This window comes from Pelmatolapia mariae, linkage group LG16_19 (genome assembly GCF_036321145.2).
Source record: "Pelmatolapia mariae isolate MD_Pm_ZW linkage group LG16_19, Pm_UMD_F_2, whole genome shotgun sequence".
NCBI lineage: Eukaryota > Metazoa > Chordata > Actinopteri > Cichliformes > Cichlidae > Pelmatolapia > Pelmatolapia mariae.
Window position 1 is genome coordinate 51267506 of NC_086241.1, and position 16214 is coordinate 51283719.

The following is a 16214-nucleotide window of genomic DNA, read 5'->3' on the forward strand; positions in this document are numbered from 1 at the left end:
ATTTTGTTCTATTCGGATTAAACTACTACTCATATATACTGTTTTTGTGATCCAACTAGTATTCTACACGTTTTATTTTACGTTATTGTGAAATACAACTATATACCAATCAGTAATTGTCACAAGCTGTCCTCTGCAATCTGATGAGTTTTATTGTGTGCTCAAGTATGGGACTTTACAAAGACTGCTTGAATTTTTTTTATCATATTTTCACCAGCCAATAAAAAGATTTGATGTTGTGTCCCAAATTACTAATCCTGATTCAATTTTTATAGTAAGAAGGTAAAATTTTCAGACGTTCAAACATCCAACCAACCCTTTTTCTTCTGCTCATATTATACATTTATGTCTGTATTATTTATAATAGTGATAAGACACCTGTATTTTTCAAGCATTATGTGATGAACAGCAGGTCCTCTTGCACATTTGCCGAGACTCTGAATCATGAGGTATTGTCATCTTTTCTTAAAAACTGATGCTTGGGTGAATGAGCACTTCGAGACGTGCATTTCCTCCATCCTTGCACTTCTTCCTCATTTCCTTCCACGCATCCCCCGCTGGGCGAAGCCGAGATTCGAGGAAGAGACGAGTGAGGGAAGCGAGAGGGCCCATTAGCCAAATGAAATGCAGCTTAAGCTGTACACACCTCCGAAGATGCCACAAAATGAGCAAGAGAGCGAGGAAGCTGTCAATAAAACCGGAGGTGTATACACCCAAACAGTAATGAGGTCTGTTCAGGCAGAAAAGTGGCAACACCTGTGTGGGTGGACCACAGACCTCTTTGACAGCATACTTGTCACAACAGGAAAAGCACAAGTGTACTAATGACATTAACAATGGCTCTGTTCTATTTAGGTCTCCTAGTAAGCCATGACAGTATGACACAAACACACCCCACACACAATACCAGGGTAAGCAGCCAAATGAAATTCAGCCATTATTTATTCTATTATGTACACCTGTTCTTTTCCAAGTTAACATTTCCACTGAGATTAAACTTGGTTCTCTAGCAGATAAAAGCGTAAGTCCTCACAGATAGCGTGACCTGGTTGTGACTGCTAGAGACCACAGAGTGACAGAGAGAGAGTGCGTGTGTGAAACTAGTGTTATTTTGAGATCACATTCAGGTGTTTCTAACCATACCCCTACATATTCAGACACTGTTTAACCCCAGCGTGCTTTCCTGTTCAGGCTCACATCGCTCACTTTGAACACAGAAACTCACAGCAGACACTCGAGCCTGTACAGCTCATTCGTTTTCAGCCGCACAGGCCTCGTGTTCACCGTCCAATGACTTTTATTCAAACTGAGACAAAAGGGGTCTTGCCCTTTATCTGATATTTTTTTTTCCAACTTCCCACTCAAGTGACATGCCAAAGTGGGAGAATATAAATGGCTCATATAATAGCTATTCTCAGCACATTGTACTCCTTTGGCAGCTGGATGAGCGGGGCTCTGCATGCAAAATAATATACCCATACTGTGCTGACGAACATTTAATACTTCTTCAAAACGCTTACTTAGATAAAAGGAGCCCGTCACAGAAATACGACTCCATTTGTGAAAACAGCTGTTTTAATGTCATTTATGAATCTTGAGGGCACTTTCTGAAGCCTAAAAGAAATCTGATCTCAGCTTGTATTTGGAAACAGAATACTGATGCAAACTTTGACAGGAAAATGTCATTGTGGTTGCACAAATGCCATAAGTAACTCATTAACTTGGAATTTCTACTAAATGAATTCTTGCAAATTAAACCGTGTGATCTCCGCTTACCTCTTTTTACGCTGTGGTTACATTTGATGCAGTCTGTGGGGCCAGAGGAGCACGCTCCTCTGTTAATTGCTGGAATCACACTGGTATAAGCAGAGTAGCCGTTGATCCTGCAGGGCTCTCCGTAGCACGGTTTCACTGAGGTGCAGCAGTACACTGGATGGCTAATCCCTGAGGGTTGGGGACCCGTGCCGGGGAGCAGCTTCGGCCTCTTGCTGCCGCTTGGGCATAAAGTGAGGGGTGATATGGTGGAGTTGTCCGGGTGGCTGAAATGGACATAGTAGCCTGGAAAACAGGTGTACGTGTGCGGGCTGATGGTTATGGCTGCCGGGTGGCCGACAGAATGGTGGTGGTGATGGTGGTGGTGATGATGATGGTGGTGGTGAAACACCTCAGACAGTGAGCCGTCCTCTGGTTCCTTGAAGGTTTTGTCATCCAGGAAGAGGGCCAGCCTGTGAAAGTACTCGACACATCTCTCCTGGGAGCAGCAGTAACAGGAAGACACCTCCGTCTCCACCTGCTCCTCTTTGATTGTTTTTAAGGAGAATCCCAGAGAACAGCCACAGTGGAGAGGATGCTTGACACACTCCTGCCCCCCTGTGGCACCCTTCCACTCCGGATCCAAAGTCTCCGTCTTACACAAACTGCAGCATTCCTGGATGGGGGGGCTCACCTGGGAATGGACTGGATCTTCTGTGCCCTGTTTTCTGTGCTTTAGTTGCCCCTCATGTTTGGGATGTGTTCTTCGTTTGGTGTGTGTTGTTCCTTTGCACACAGGCTTACCACTCATTCCATCCTGAGTCGTAGCTGCAGTTTCGCTTCTACTCCCTGGCTTGGACTCCACCTTCCTTTGCCGTTTGGCCCCATATGGGGCACTGGTGAGTTTGAGCAGCGTTGCAGCGGTGAGGCCTGCTTGACGCCGAGGTGTCGGTGCAAGCAAAGTCAACCAGTCGATGTTCTGAGCCTCAGCTGTGGAACGCTTTTGTTTTTTCGTTCTCTCTTTTTGGACTGCTTTCCCTTCCAAAGAACCTTTTTTGGTTTTCTGATCTCCGTGTTCAGTTTTAGTGAGCTCTTTAGCTGGCTCTTCGTTGAATGGCTGACATTTCTTTGCGTTATTCGCCATGAGTGAGTCGTCTTTGTAGAGCAGCAAGCTGTTGACAGCCTCAGCGTTAAGAGAAGCCATTCTCCTTCTGCGGGGCTCAAACATAGCTGAGGGCATCATGAGTAAGGCGTCAGATTGGTTGTTTTTTGGTTCCAGTGCTTGCTGATTGGCGGCAGAGGTTTTCTTGAGTCTATGTTTGGTCCCTCTTTGGATGGAGTGTTCCTTCTTTTTAACTTTTACACTCCTTTTCTTCCCAGCTTTTAGTGCATTCTTCTCTTTACCAGCAGCTCCTTTCTCCTCCAGACGGGTCAGCAAGACGCAACAGTCCAACGCATCTCCATCACTCACGGCTAGTTTCTTCTTTTTATTTCGGTGCAAGTCTTTCTTGTCCCTCTTTTTCTTCCTCTTCAGCTCAATCACCCCCCCTCTCCCTTTCTTCACACCATCCTGCTTTTCCTTACTTCCCCTCTCCTTCTTGGGCTTTCCGCATTTCGCCGTCTGGCACCGCTGAGCTTTCACCATATTCTCAGCGTCTGGGAGCAGATTCACTAAACTGTCTTCATCCACGGGTTTCTGATTGGTGGAGGGTTTCAGCTCAGACTGGGCTTTCAGTGGATATCATCATGGATCATCATCTGGGTCCATATGGCTCTCTGAGAAGACACAGATCAGACATTCAACATTAAAGCTTAAGCCACACACAGATGTTACTCATGCAGAACCTGAAAGTGACTTAATGTAACAGACAGGATCTTCTGATGCATTATGTAGCAACCAGTTTTACTCCGTTTGCTGTCAATTTTCCACATCCACAGAGAATAGGAGTACTTAGGAAACCCCTCTCCTTAACATGCAAAATACGCTTCATGCTCAAGACAGAGGATCAGACACCAAAAGCACATCACACGCTGCAGGCACATTATGCATTCAGACTGCTCTCCCCCTTTTTTTTTTAGATCCATTTTAGATTTAATTTTTCTCCTTTTACAGTATCTTGATCACAGCACGCTGATAACCACAACATTAAGACCACTAAAATTAAGTATCATTAATTAATACACTGTTAAGCTGAGAAACTTTGGGTCCAGCCATTCATGTGAATCTTTGACACGTACCGCCTACCTAAACCTGTTCTTGATTGTTAACTTATTGTTCCAGAGCAACAGGTGCTATCACACCTGTAGTATGGGAACAACACACCTCGACAGCAGTGGTTTCCTCTGGCTGAACAATGCAGCCAGCCCCCCCACAAAAAACAGGAACACAACAAAAATGCTGCAAAAGCTGTCACTGTGGTATCTGTGACATGATGCGCAGGATCATGACAACAGTGAGAAAGGGCACACAGCCAACTCTTCACATAAAATGCTCATATAGATAAATCAGAGTCCTTTGTAGTAAATGCACGCATACTTATTTAGTGCTTTTTTAACTTTTTTTACTCTCACACAGCACTTTATTCTATGCCTGGCGTACATCCATCCATCCATGGAGTTCAGTTCCTTGGCCAAAACACAGATTGCAATGAGGACTGGAGCCTCCTGGAATTGAACTGTAGATCTTCTGATCAGTAGATAACCTGCTTTGCCTCCTGAGCCAGCACTTAAACATTTAGGTTTAATATTGAGAAGGGCTGAATTTTGACCTAACCCACCATCGTGTCCTAAATAAGATGCACAAAAGGACAAGAGGTGGTTGTAGCTCAGGAGGTAGAGCAGATCATCTACAAATTGGAAGGTTTGTGGTTTGATCCCTGGCTGCTCCTGCCTGCATGCCAAACATCCTTGGGCAAGATCCTAACCCTAAGCTGCTCCCTGATGCATCCATCACAATATGAATGGTACACAGAAAACACATAAGCATTGAAAAAGAACTGTTTGTATAAATGAGGGAGGAAGTGTAAAGTGTTTTGAGAACTCGAGTAACTTAGAAATGCCCTATATAAAAACCAGTCCATTAGCCAAACTGACCCAAATTTCCTTTTTTAAAAAAAAAAAAAAAAAACACAGGAAGTGAAACTCTTGCCATTTACATTTACAGGAGTATCCTGGGCCAAGATAGGCAGCATTAGCCTAGCATGTTTTATGGCAGGAGAAACCAGAGTGCCTGTAGAAAACCTGCAGAAGCACAGGAAGAAAAAAAAAAGACTCCACACATAAGTGTTTGTCCTGGTTTGAACTTGTCAGCCAGGGTTTGAACCCGGGATCCTCTTGCTGTTAGGCAAGCATTGTGGCTAACCTCTGAGCCGCAGTGCTGTAAAAGCTGTTTTTGGTCCCTTAACCTAAACAAGCAGCAAGCTGTGCAAAACACAAAGCTCCCAAATATGATTTGAACTGCGGTCTCTTGGCAGATAAACCAGTGCCTTCTTCTTCCACTGCCTCCCCCTCCAGCATTCTGATCTGGGTTATATGACTGTTTAAAGGAAGGCCGTTATCTCTCTGGATCCAATACTGCTGTGGCTGTTGTGTTCAGGCACCAGCGCTAAAGGGCACCTTGTTCGTATCACTGTGGCCCCACTGCATCTGACTGAAAGGCAGCATTTGATGCCCTGGGATGAGAATGCACTGGATGCTCCCAGAGGACCCGTGTGTCCATGCCCTGATGGGTCTGAGCTGTTTTAGCCGCACGAGGGAGGTTTGCACAATATTACACAAGTTCTTTTAATGTTGTAGCTGATCAGTGTATGTTTAGTTTAATGTGCTGTAGCTTCCACGTTTCGGTTTTTGTTTTGATTCGAGTTTTAAAAGAGAACTATTGGCTTTTGATCCTTTGTATTAAAAGACCATTTTGCCATGCCTTGAAGTCATATTGAAGCAGATTAATGACTCAAGCAAGTCACTGAGAGCCTGTTGGGTTGCAAGCACCCACTCACTGCTAAAACACAGAAGCCAAAAACCAGAAAAAAGGTGAGGCATTTGAGTGATGCATTGTATATTTGATACGATGGATGCTCAAACACTCGCTTCTCATATTCTCATTTATAGTGTCAACGACACAACAAACTCTTTCAATTCACTGTAAGATATGAAATTAAGCAATGATTGTCTGACACTTAGAGGCACAAAACAAACAGTACCACAATCAAATGACTCATGAATCGATCCTGATTCTACAAAAAAAGAAAAAAAAAAGGGAAAAAACTGGTGGCAGAAACACTTGTCACACAATAGCCTCTTCAGTTTCCATGTCAACAAGCTGATACCAAAGCAGCTCCGGCAACTTTAGAACAGACGATGCATAACAAGACTTACGGCCCTCCGTAACTCACGGCTTTCTGTTCCCTCAACGGGAAAAAACACCTCACTTAGGAAAAGCCTTTAGATATCCTGATGACTCAACTCCGGCGACCTTTATGTAATGACACTCGTGTGTGCAGCAGAAGGAGATGGATCATGCTTCTTGCTGCAGCCCTGGAACACAATTATGCTACTTGACCTCCAAGGAGTAAGTCAACATGGGTCCTTTTATTATAAGTGACTCTCCAGCGAGAAAATCCCTGAGCTTTCACAAACACACACAAATGATCAAGTTCTGAGCACGCTTCTTATTAATAGATTCAGTGTAAGTGTATGATATGAGCTAAGAGGCTAACGATAGTATATTTCAATCACTATATTTCAGCCAATCATGGACGCCTATTTCATTTCCACACTAGTAAAGATCTGTTCAGTATTTAATGTGAGTCTAAAAAACTCTTCACCTCAAAACAGTGCCAGGTTTCAGATTTAGGGTATATACATGTAAATAGAGTAAATGTGGCAAAAGTTGTTTTTTATGATCTTAGGCACAGACATATGGGCACCTCCCCAATGAGAAATATACCACCAACGAAGAGCTTGTCCACTTCCTATTAATCCCACTACACTGAAATTTGGTTCTCAAATAAGGTATCAATAATATAAAGAAATGACTGACACAACTCTAATGTGGTTTCTTAGAATAGAGCTGATTTTTGTTTATAAAACACTGGTGTTCAGCTAATGTATCCTGATTGATCAGTTAAAGACTTACAACCAGACAGAACCCCCGAGTACCACGTTTTGCAAACATCAACCGTGACCGTCTTTTCCCTGACAGTCCGTTTTTAGCCTGTAATGAAGGCAATAATGCATGAGGTAAATCACAATTATTAAAAGATTTTTTTTTTAAATCCAGATCAAAAGAAATAAAGGAAAATGACAAAAAAATGTGTACAATTACTTTTAATGTTGAAGGAACTACTCATGCCATACACAACTACAAATCCCAGATTCAGGACTTCAAAACTTCCCTTCTTCTTCTCAAATGTAATGCTTTTAATTCTTACGGTAGTATTTATATGGCTATTAACAGTGTTGTATGGTAATAGTCATTTAAATACATTTTTTGTTTGTACCTTGCATGTATAATTAATTATAACCTAGTTATCAATATGGTACAATGATTTCAATCACACCTCGAATGTCTTAACATTAGTGGGTTGAAACATTTTCACAGGTCGTTTAAATTAAGGGTTGTAGGTAGAGTAGTTCTTTTCATGAACAAATGCATTTTTGTTAAAAAAGGTTAATATCATATAGACTGATGGTTTCTATAGGAGCGCATGCCATCGTTTAACAATGTCATAGGTCGCAGTAAGTCTGCTTTAGATGGTTAAAACATTATGGCTCATCATCAAAATCTCGATGGAGGATTTACTTTAATGAAAAAAAAAATCCTATAAATCACCAGAAAAAACAAAAAACCTTTCACCCTTTGAACACCGAGCAACAACCGCCTGCCATCTTTCTAAAGGCTACGATTGACAACAACTGATTGGAGCTGATGGTATTGTGAGACGCTCTTACAAGCCCACAGTAAGTGATGTTTATTATCTGTACTCATGTTGGCTTTCTATAAATCAAAGCGCATCACATCATGCTGTAATCTTTTTTGCCCGTTGTCCTGTTTTTAAAGTGAACCACTTAAGAGTTCCAACAGGGCTTTAATGGCTGCGATGGGGGCATTCAAGGAGAGTGTATGCGTGTGTGCGCCGGAGAGGGTTATGAGAAACAAAACAAGGATCTCACACACTGCATGCTATGAGCTGTCTCTTTGAATTTTGCCTTTAATTATGGATTTAAATTTTTTAAAATTTTACAATTAGGCAGCGCAAGTCTAAAAAAAACAACTATATATAGGGCTGTGCCGTATGACATCGTCCACGTCATTGTGATATTGCTGTTATAGCAACGCCACACGTTCTTAGTGCACATAATAATGAGACAAACCCGGGCATGCACCTAAAAAAGGCGAGCTACTTTAGCAACCTCCAACAAAGCACAATGCTTTGCAAAATAAACAAGAACACTGTTCCTGCCGAAGGTGGAAACAACAAACTAGTTTTCCACTCGAGGCTGAAAACATCGTCAACTATAACCAGACTACAAAGGAGTAGATACTAGCAGCTGGTGATGTGCAACCCAAAAGTAAACAAATGACTCAAACCAAGCATCGACGGCTGCTCGTTGCACTCCATATGGCAGGAAGAGCAAACGGTGGATGGAAATTACTGATGTGGTTACACGGTGGAAAATCAGTGCTTTAAGCAGCTGGTTAAAAAGTTAAGGTTAACTTAATATACTAAAGTTTTAAGCAGTTATTCTATATTTTTACTTAAAAATTCCAGGGAAAAGCTAGCTGGGACACTTTTGTGCTTACATTTGACTTCTGCCAAGTCACTGGATATACTGCTGTGGCACTACTATCACACTATAATGCTGATGCTGCTGCTGCTGCTGGCACCTTGTTTCAGTAGATTCACACTTTGATTTAGGAGGTGTGTCATCAGTGACAGCAGCTCACTGGAAAAAAAGGAAAATCCCCCTTATTTACTTACACTGACTGCAAGCATCACTGAAATGTAGCTCGCTATTTTTTTCTATATCATGAGAAATATCATTGCACATCATCTTAACATATTGTAATATACTTTTAAGGCTGTATTGCCCACCCTAAATGGTGTAAAATAATATTTTAAAAGACCACAAGGCACTCTAGTATTTACACGAGTTGACCTTATCAGCAAGTGTGCAACAAATTGCATTTTTTTTACTATGTCAGCTTGCTCTCAGGTCCCACTTAATGAAAGGTTGATTAAACCAAAACCTTGTGTAGCTCCTTTCGGAGTTCTTTAATTATAGTGTGAATAGTTTTATTCAGCTTTTCCAGTCATTTTTCCCCCATCTGCTAATATAAAATATGTGCAAGACTTTCTGCGCTAAAACCTGAGTACAATTTTTTATAAGCCACAGTGCATTAAAATGAATAACGACACGGAACATACTCGGGCTTAACCAGGCGAACGAATGTAAACCCACTTAGATCCGGAGCGGACAACTCCGCCCGGACGTTTTTGAAACCATCTCATAGCTCGGTCTTACGGCCCTTATTGGCGGATGAGTCGGTGAACCGTGAAATGCAATCCATGAGGGAGAAATTTAATTTTCAGATAACAAGAGGACAGAGGGAGCCTCACATTGAGTTTCTGTCTGTGGATATCAAATCAAGTTACTTCATTTGAATAAGACAAGCATGCACAGTGGAAGGACAGGAGCTCATTGAAGAGCATCATCGTTTCCCCTGGCTAGAGCATCGCCACGCTGACCACAACAAAGAACGCGGCCTTTCAGCGGAGGGAATTAATGCCAGAGTATTACGGTCACTTTTCTTTCCGTGCTGTTGCGAAAATCGACCTAAAACACGTTGCCAGTTTAGATGAGCTTTGCTCACACCGCCTTATGCACAGCAGCAATGCCAGTAGGCTGCATAAAGCCACCCACACACACATACACACACAGTTTGAAAATAATAACATTTGTATTACGACTCTTTGAGGGAACATTAAACATAAGTCTCGAAAATCCCTGTTAGCAACAGTTTATGTTTTTTCTCTAACATCCCCCGTGTCCATATAACCCATTCACAGAGAACACTGAGTCTGTTTTTGTCTTTATATACAGTGAAGGATGTTTAAACCCTGTTTATCTTTATTTTACACAGGAAACCTTTTTCTCCACTATCTGACTTTAAGACAACAGTAGACGTGCCGAGTACAAATCTCTATGACTAAATCTGTTTACTTTGAAAGGTCAAGGATTTAACAGAAGAATCCAAAGAGGTCAAAGGCCATCGAGTGACTAAAGGCGGAAATCCATTTTTGTTTTTTTTAAATAAATGTATCCCAAAGCTGAGAATTAAAGGCTCTTTTCACGGTGTACTGCATTTAAAACCTCCTTAATGTGACTGCTATATTGTATTACACTGTTATATTCTTATACAGTTGTAATGCTTTTTTAAGGACTCATTAGCCCAAAAAAGGAGGATTTGATGATTTTAAGTATCCTTTTTTTGGTGGTGACTATTTTCAATGTGAAAACCTACAGAATACAGTGTCAGTGTGAATATACAGTATATGGTATTTCATTTTTACGGTATTAAAAAAACTGAAATTCACTACTAAAAATGCTGCAATGTTAACATTTATTCATTTTAAAGTCCTTCTTTCCAAGTGTTACATAAGTAACACTATTAAAAATAGTATCTTGTAGTACGAAGTTTCAAAAGTAAATGGGTGCATTCTTAATATCATATTGTTTAGTGCTGTGTTTTACTACTAATCTCCCAACAGCTAAGCAGCATTTACCTGCTGCTGGGATTCAACACATTTGTCTACTTTTAGGCAGTTTGTCCTGCAGGAACACGTCACACAATAGAAGCTGTTAGTATTACTGTGTAGAAAAAGCTTAATTTGCACACAAATTGCCAACCAAATAAATGTAGGAAAGGAAAAAGCTCAATATTTAAATGTAAAGTACTAAAACTGAATTATTCAAATACTTCATCGAGTACTTTGGTTGATGCAGTGAAGAAATATCAAGAAAAAGAAAACATAAAGCAAAAGTGAGTAGAAATATAGTAATTTTTTTTCCTTTTAAATCCTTTTAAATATCTTGAGACTCCCCTTTGACCCTGAGATTAGTCGGCAGATGATCAAATGCCAGTGCAGCTCTACTGTGTGAATCTTACGCATTTTAAAGTAAATGGAGCATAGTTCACACATCAAACCTACTTGCCATTGATTTGACTGTCTCTCATGCTGATGGCACATTAAGAGACTGTAGTTTCATCTATATCAGAAGTCCGATACAGGATTAGAAGGAGGAGGAGGAGGCGGCTCTGCCTGGCTGTCTCACAGCCTCATTCAGAAGAAGGACATGGTGTAGCGCTGTCATCATGAGGGAAACAGCCCCGAGGCTGGAGCTCTCGGGGACCTAAGCTGCTGTGCTTCAGATAGTGCATATCATTAAGTCCACTTTCCTGGAGCAAATCAGCAGTTCCACAGTCTTACACCACCAACCAAACAAACGCTAACCATCCTCCACCAACACCAACACCTCGCTTCTCCTACACGCAGGTTCGGGCTCCAGCAGTTACACAAACACCCACATCCACTACTGTTTCGCGAATATATTGAGCAGGAAAAAACGACTAACGTTATAATCACACTGTGCAACAAAATAAAGAAAATAAATACAAATGACTCGCCTCTTGAAGATCGTAGTTGGCCACGGTGGTGGTGGTGGACAGTGTTAATCTGACAGCATGCCGTAGCAGGAGTGCAGGCTGCGATATCAGAAGTAGGAAATAAAAGGAGAGATCTTCAGCGGGGAAACGAGTGGAAAACACCCGACCATCCTCGCTTAATCGGGCTTTTTCGGAGCTACTAGTTAATATCAGTATCATTAGGAGGCTCGTATTACAGCCGAGTTGTTAGAAGCAGCCTAACCACCGACCCTGTCATCTCCAACTGTGACTGAAACACAGCAGCGATTCACCATTACCTCGCGTGTCCCGTTGGAAATAATCACCCACTCAATTTCAAAATAAATAAATAAAATAATATCAATAAAAATCTCCCGTCCGTGATGTTTTTTTTTCTCTTTTCCCGATGATCAGTTTCTACTCGGTAGAGCTGCGGACCCGGGGAGCGATCCGTGGACCAAACAGCCCACAGTAGCTGGAGACATGGTGAACAAATCGGTGAGCGGTGACCTACTTCCGAAGTGGCAAGCTGGAGATAATATTCATGCGCTGCCTGCATTCGCCGTTGCACCGGGACATCCCTGTGTAAAATCACGGTCACGTTACTGTAATATTCCTACAGGGACTAAACGGTGTCATCGTGACAGATTTTTCCACACTTCCTCGTGCTTTTTCTTTGCTTTTTAATTCTTTAAATCTTCTGTGCATATGCGCCAAAGACAAGTGCAATTTCCCCATTTCTCAAACGTCGGTCTGTTTTATGATGCATTTGTACCAAATGAAACCAGCTCTATTTTATATCCCAAAAATAAATAAATAGAGTTATTGATAAGTAAGTTTTCCCTCTGCCTCATTGGCTGCAAAGCAAGATTAACGATTAACCAGTGAATGTACTGAAACCTGACTGACTTTCAGCCATTAGATGGTCAACTTGAAGCCGCACAATCACAAAAAGCGTAAGTTAAACATAATAAAAGCAAGTGGGCATGAATAAAAGATGTGGAATATTAAAATATTCTAGCCATAAAGACCATATCATCACCCAATTCAACTACAAACTAAGTTCTTTGTGTAGTTTACTATATAAAGGATTTCAAGTTTCGAACGAGTATTTGAATAATTGTTTTAAAACCAGCTGAAAATACAAGTATACATCCATCTAAATGTTTCATCTTAATGTTCCTACAGCTTCTATACAGGCACATAATGCCAATAGGTACTATTCACTGAATTTTTAACAAGCCCTTGTTCAAATACGGAAGAATGCTTATTACAATAGCTTTAACAACTCATTGTGTATAAAACAAAATAAAGCTACAGTAACAAAACTCTCTTGGGTGCAATAGGCATGGGAATATTCTAACATGCAGCCCTGCTATAGGCTGGATTATGTTCTGGTTTTCTTTTAATAAGAAAATAGGGATACATTCAGTTCAACTGCTTGTTAATGCAAATATCGAATCAGCCAATCACATGGCAGCAACTCACTGTGTTTAGGCATGCAGATTTGTTTGAGATGACCTGAAGACGACAAACTTCTAGCCAAGCTTTAGAACGGGGAATAAAAGTGATTTAAGTCACTCTGAGTGTGGAATGGTTGTTGGTTGTCTGGTCTGAGTATTTCACAAAACTGGTAATCTCCTGGGATTTTCTCACGTAACCATAGAGTTTAGAGAGAACGTCAGGAAAAGAGAAAACGTTCAGTGAGTAGCAGCTCTGGGTGAAAATGCTCTGTTAATGCCAGAGGACAGAAGAGTCAGACTGCTTCAACTGGTAGGAAAGTAACAGCATGCACTATTAAAATTAATATCTAGGGTTCGTCCAGGTTGCTTTATGTTCAGCCTATTTATATCCATCATTCAGGCCAAGCTATTTGTTATAGTTTGTATAATTTGTAACTTGTATTTTTCTTACTTTTCATCTACTCTTCGTATTTATGTTCTCCATTTTTATATATGCCTATTTAAAAATGTCTGTTTAAAATGTTTCTTTTCTTATGCAGAGAGCAAAGAACCTTGTTTGTGTGCACAAACTTAACCAAATGAAGATGAATCTGATTCTAACTCAAATAATTTATAATACAACCAAGGTGTCCAGACAAACATCTCTGAACGCATAACGTGTCCAGCCTTGAAGCAAGTGGGCTACAGCAGCAGAAGACCACACCAGGTGCCGCTCCTGTCAGCTAAGAACAGGAAATGTCAAAATTGGACAGCAGAAGACCAGAAATATGTTTCCTGTCTCATGAGTCTTGATTTCTCTTTCATTAAAATGTTAAGGTCAGAATTAGAAGTAAACAATGGCTTCATCCTGTCTTGTTTCAAAACTGAGGCCGATGCTGGTGGTGTAATGGTGTAGGGGACATTTTCCTGTTACACTTTGGGCCCCTCAGTACCAACTGACCATCAGTTGGTACTAATTTAATTTTCACTAATAACACCACAGCGAGCAGTATCGTTGATGGCCATGCCCATCCCTTTATGACCACAGTGTACCCATCGTCTGTTTGCTGCTTCCAGCAGGATAACACACCATGTCACAAATGTGAATATATGAATATAACAATGAGTTCACTGTACTCAAATGGCCTTCGAAATCAGCATATCTCAGTCTAATAGAGCACCTTTGAGATGTGGGGGAAACAGGAAATTCGCGTCCTGGATATGTAGCCGACAAATCTACAGGAACAATATGGACCCAAATCTCTCAGGAATGTTTCCAGCACCTTGTTCAATCTGTGCCACAAAGAATTAAAGCAGTTCTAAATGCAAAACCCAGTACGAGCAAGATGTGCCTAATAAAGTGGCTGTGACTTTATATGAAGCACAGTTTATCTGTAAAGAAGCACAAAGATGAATTGCATTAAATGCATTCATGTTAAACTGTATTCATTTAAGTAAAAGCTACAAAATGTCACAACTTCCATCCATGTGTTGACAAAATAAGTCATCTGAACATATCTCGTTAGCCTCAGAGAACTTGCTGTGTTTACCATTGGGCCACATTTACACACTAAAAGACATTTTAATCAACATTGATAACATTTACATAGAGCCCCAGGAAAAACACTAAATAATACGATATATTATGTAATGACGAATACGCAGTCATGTTAATGCCTAATGTAGTAGTTTAGTAATGTTTTTCTCATGAATAACATAAAAAAAAATAGAAGCATGTATCCCTCTTAATTAGGCTAATTTACTGTATCCTCTGCTCTTAATGAGACATTCAATCTAAACATGACTGATCATTTGCTGCTCATCATTTATTACCTCTTAACACAGATAAGATCGGCCTGTTGCGATACACACAAATTACGGACTATCACTGACGGCTGCTGGACTCACTCAGTGGGCGTTCAAGTTAAAGAAAAGCTTAACGGACGGTTCAATTTTGCTTTTCCACAACAGCCTGATTGGAAAGCCACCATGTTGTCAAGTTACTGAGAAGTCAGAATCAAGCTTAACTGGGATAAATGCTGTCCTCGCTGATATCAGCTTTACAGTGTGTAATTAAAAGCTGCAAAGGACCTGAGTGTGTTGAGCTAATGAGGCGTGAGCACCGGGGGGAGCTGAGGGAGAATGGACTGCTGAGAGGTGACCTGCACTGCAATAAACACGCTGCAACACACTGCGGAGAGGTGCAGGGCAACAACTTAGAGGGCTAAATGCTTCCTACATGCAGGATGCACTCACTTACCCGCTCAGTGCTGATCTATAGACATACAGCAAACATCTCAATCATTTCAGGAGAAACAAAACAAACCCACCAAAACATTTTACCAGAAGAGACGTTTGTAATGTGAAAGAGGAAGTACGTCCTATTTCACTACTAGGGTTTTATATATTAGGACATAATTTAAAAAAAAACTAAAAAAAAAACCCAAATCATTTGGTCCTTAGCAGGATCTGAAATGATGTAAACACAACCTCAGATGAACCACAACATGACATACTACACCATGTCATTACTTATTTAGCAAAATGAAGAAGAAGCAGTGTGTGGAAACTAAGTACACCCTTTCTGCTTTTGTAGAAATTAGTAGGATAAGTAGCAGCCAGACTCTTACTCAAATGCACTTATTTAACTGATCATCAGCAAGTGAAAAACTCTATGAAAGCAGATGTTCTGGCAGTTTGCTGGTCTGGTGCTGTCAGCAACAGAAAGTCAGTTAGCTTCTCTAAGATTGGAAAGGCTAATGTCTTTCCTCATTAAGACGTTGATTGATTGATGATCTAAAGTTAATCTGGGAATGGATATAAAACCATTTCCAAGCAATTTGAAATGAAATAAAGGATTATTCACAAGTAGAAAACATTCAAGGCATTTGCCAGTAAGCGGAAGATTGCACAGCACATTTGACGAAAACCTAACGGAGCATATCAGCACGAACACCTCATAAAACTATGGTGGTGGAGGGGTGATGGTTTAGGCTTGTTTTGCAGTCGCAGGACTTGGTTATCTCGCAGTCTTTGAATTGACCTTGAATGGTTCCGTATACCAAAGTATTTATAGAGTCAAACGTGAGGCCAACAGCCATTCTCTTGTAGACTGGCTCCTTTAAATAATCAAGATGTTGCAATGGCCCAATGAAAGTCCAGACTTCAGCCCAACTGAAATGCTTTGACGGGATCTTAATAGAGCTGCGTATGAATCAGTTCAATTGTATTTATATAATGCCAAATGACAACAAAGATATACCAACGCCAACAAACCTCAATGAACTGAAGCAACTCTTTAAAGAAGAGTTTGGAATTCAAACTGTTTTTTTTTT

At 40.8% G+C, this 16214-nt stretch overlaps 1 protein-coding gene across 1 annotated transcript in view; it reads right to left on the reverse strand.

Annotated features, from left to right (window-relative positions):
• The window catches only part of bahd1 (bromo adjacent homology domain containing 1), a 33368-nt gene that overhangs the window by 10948 nt on the left and 6206 nt on the right, over positions 1-16214 (reverse strand). Inside the window, exon 2 of the mRNA XM_063497505.1 lies at positions 1777-3528. Coding sequence (XP_063353575.1) covers positions 1777-3397 — 1621 coding nt within the window. The 5' untranslated portion in view covers positions 3398-3528. The remainder of the gene's footprint in view (positions 1-1776; positions 3529-16214) is intronic.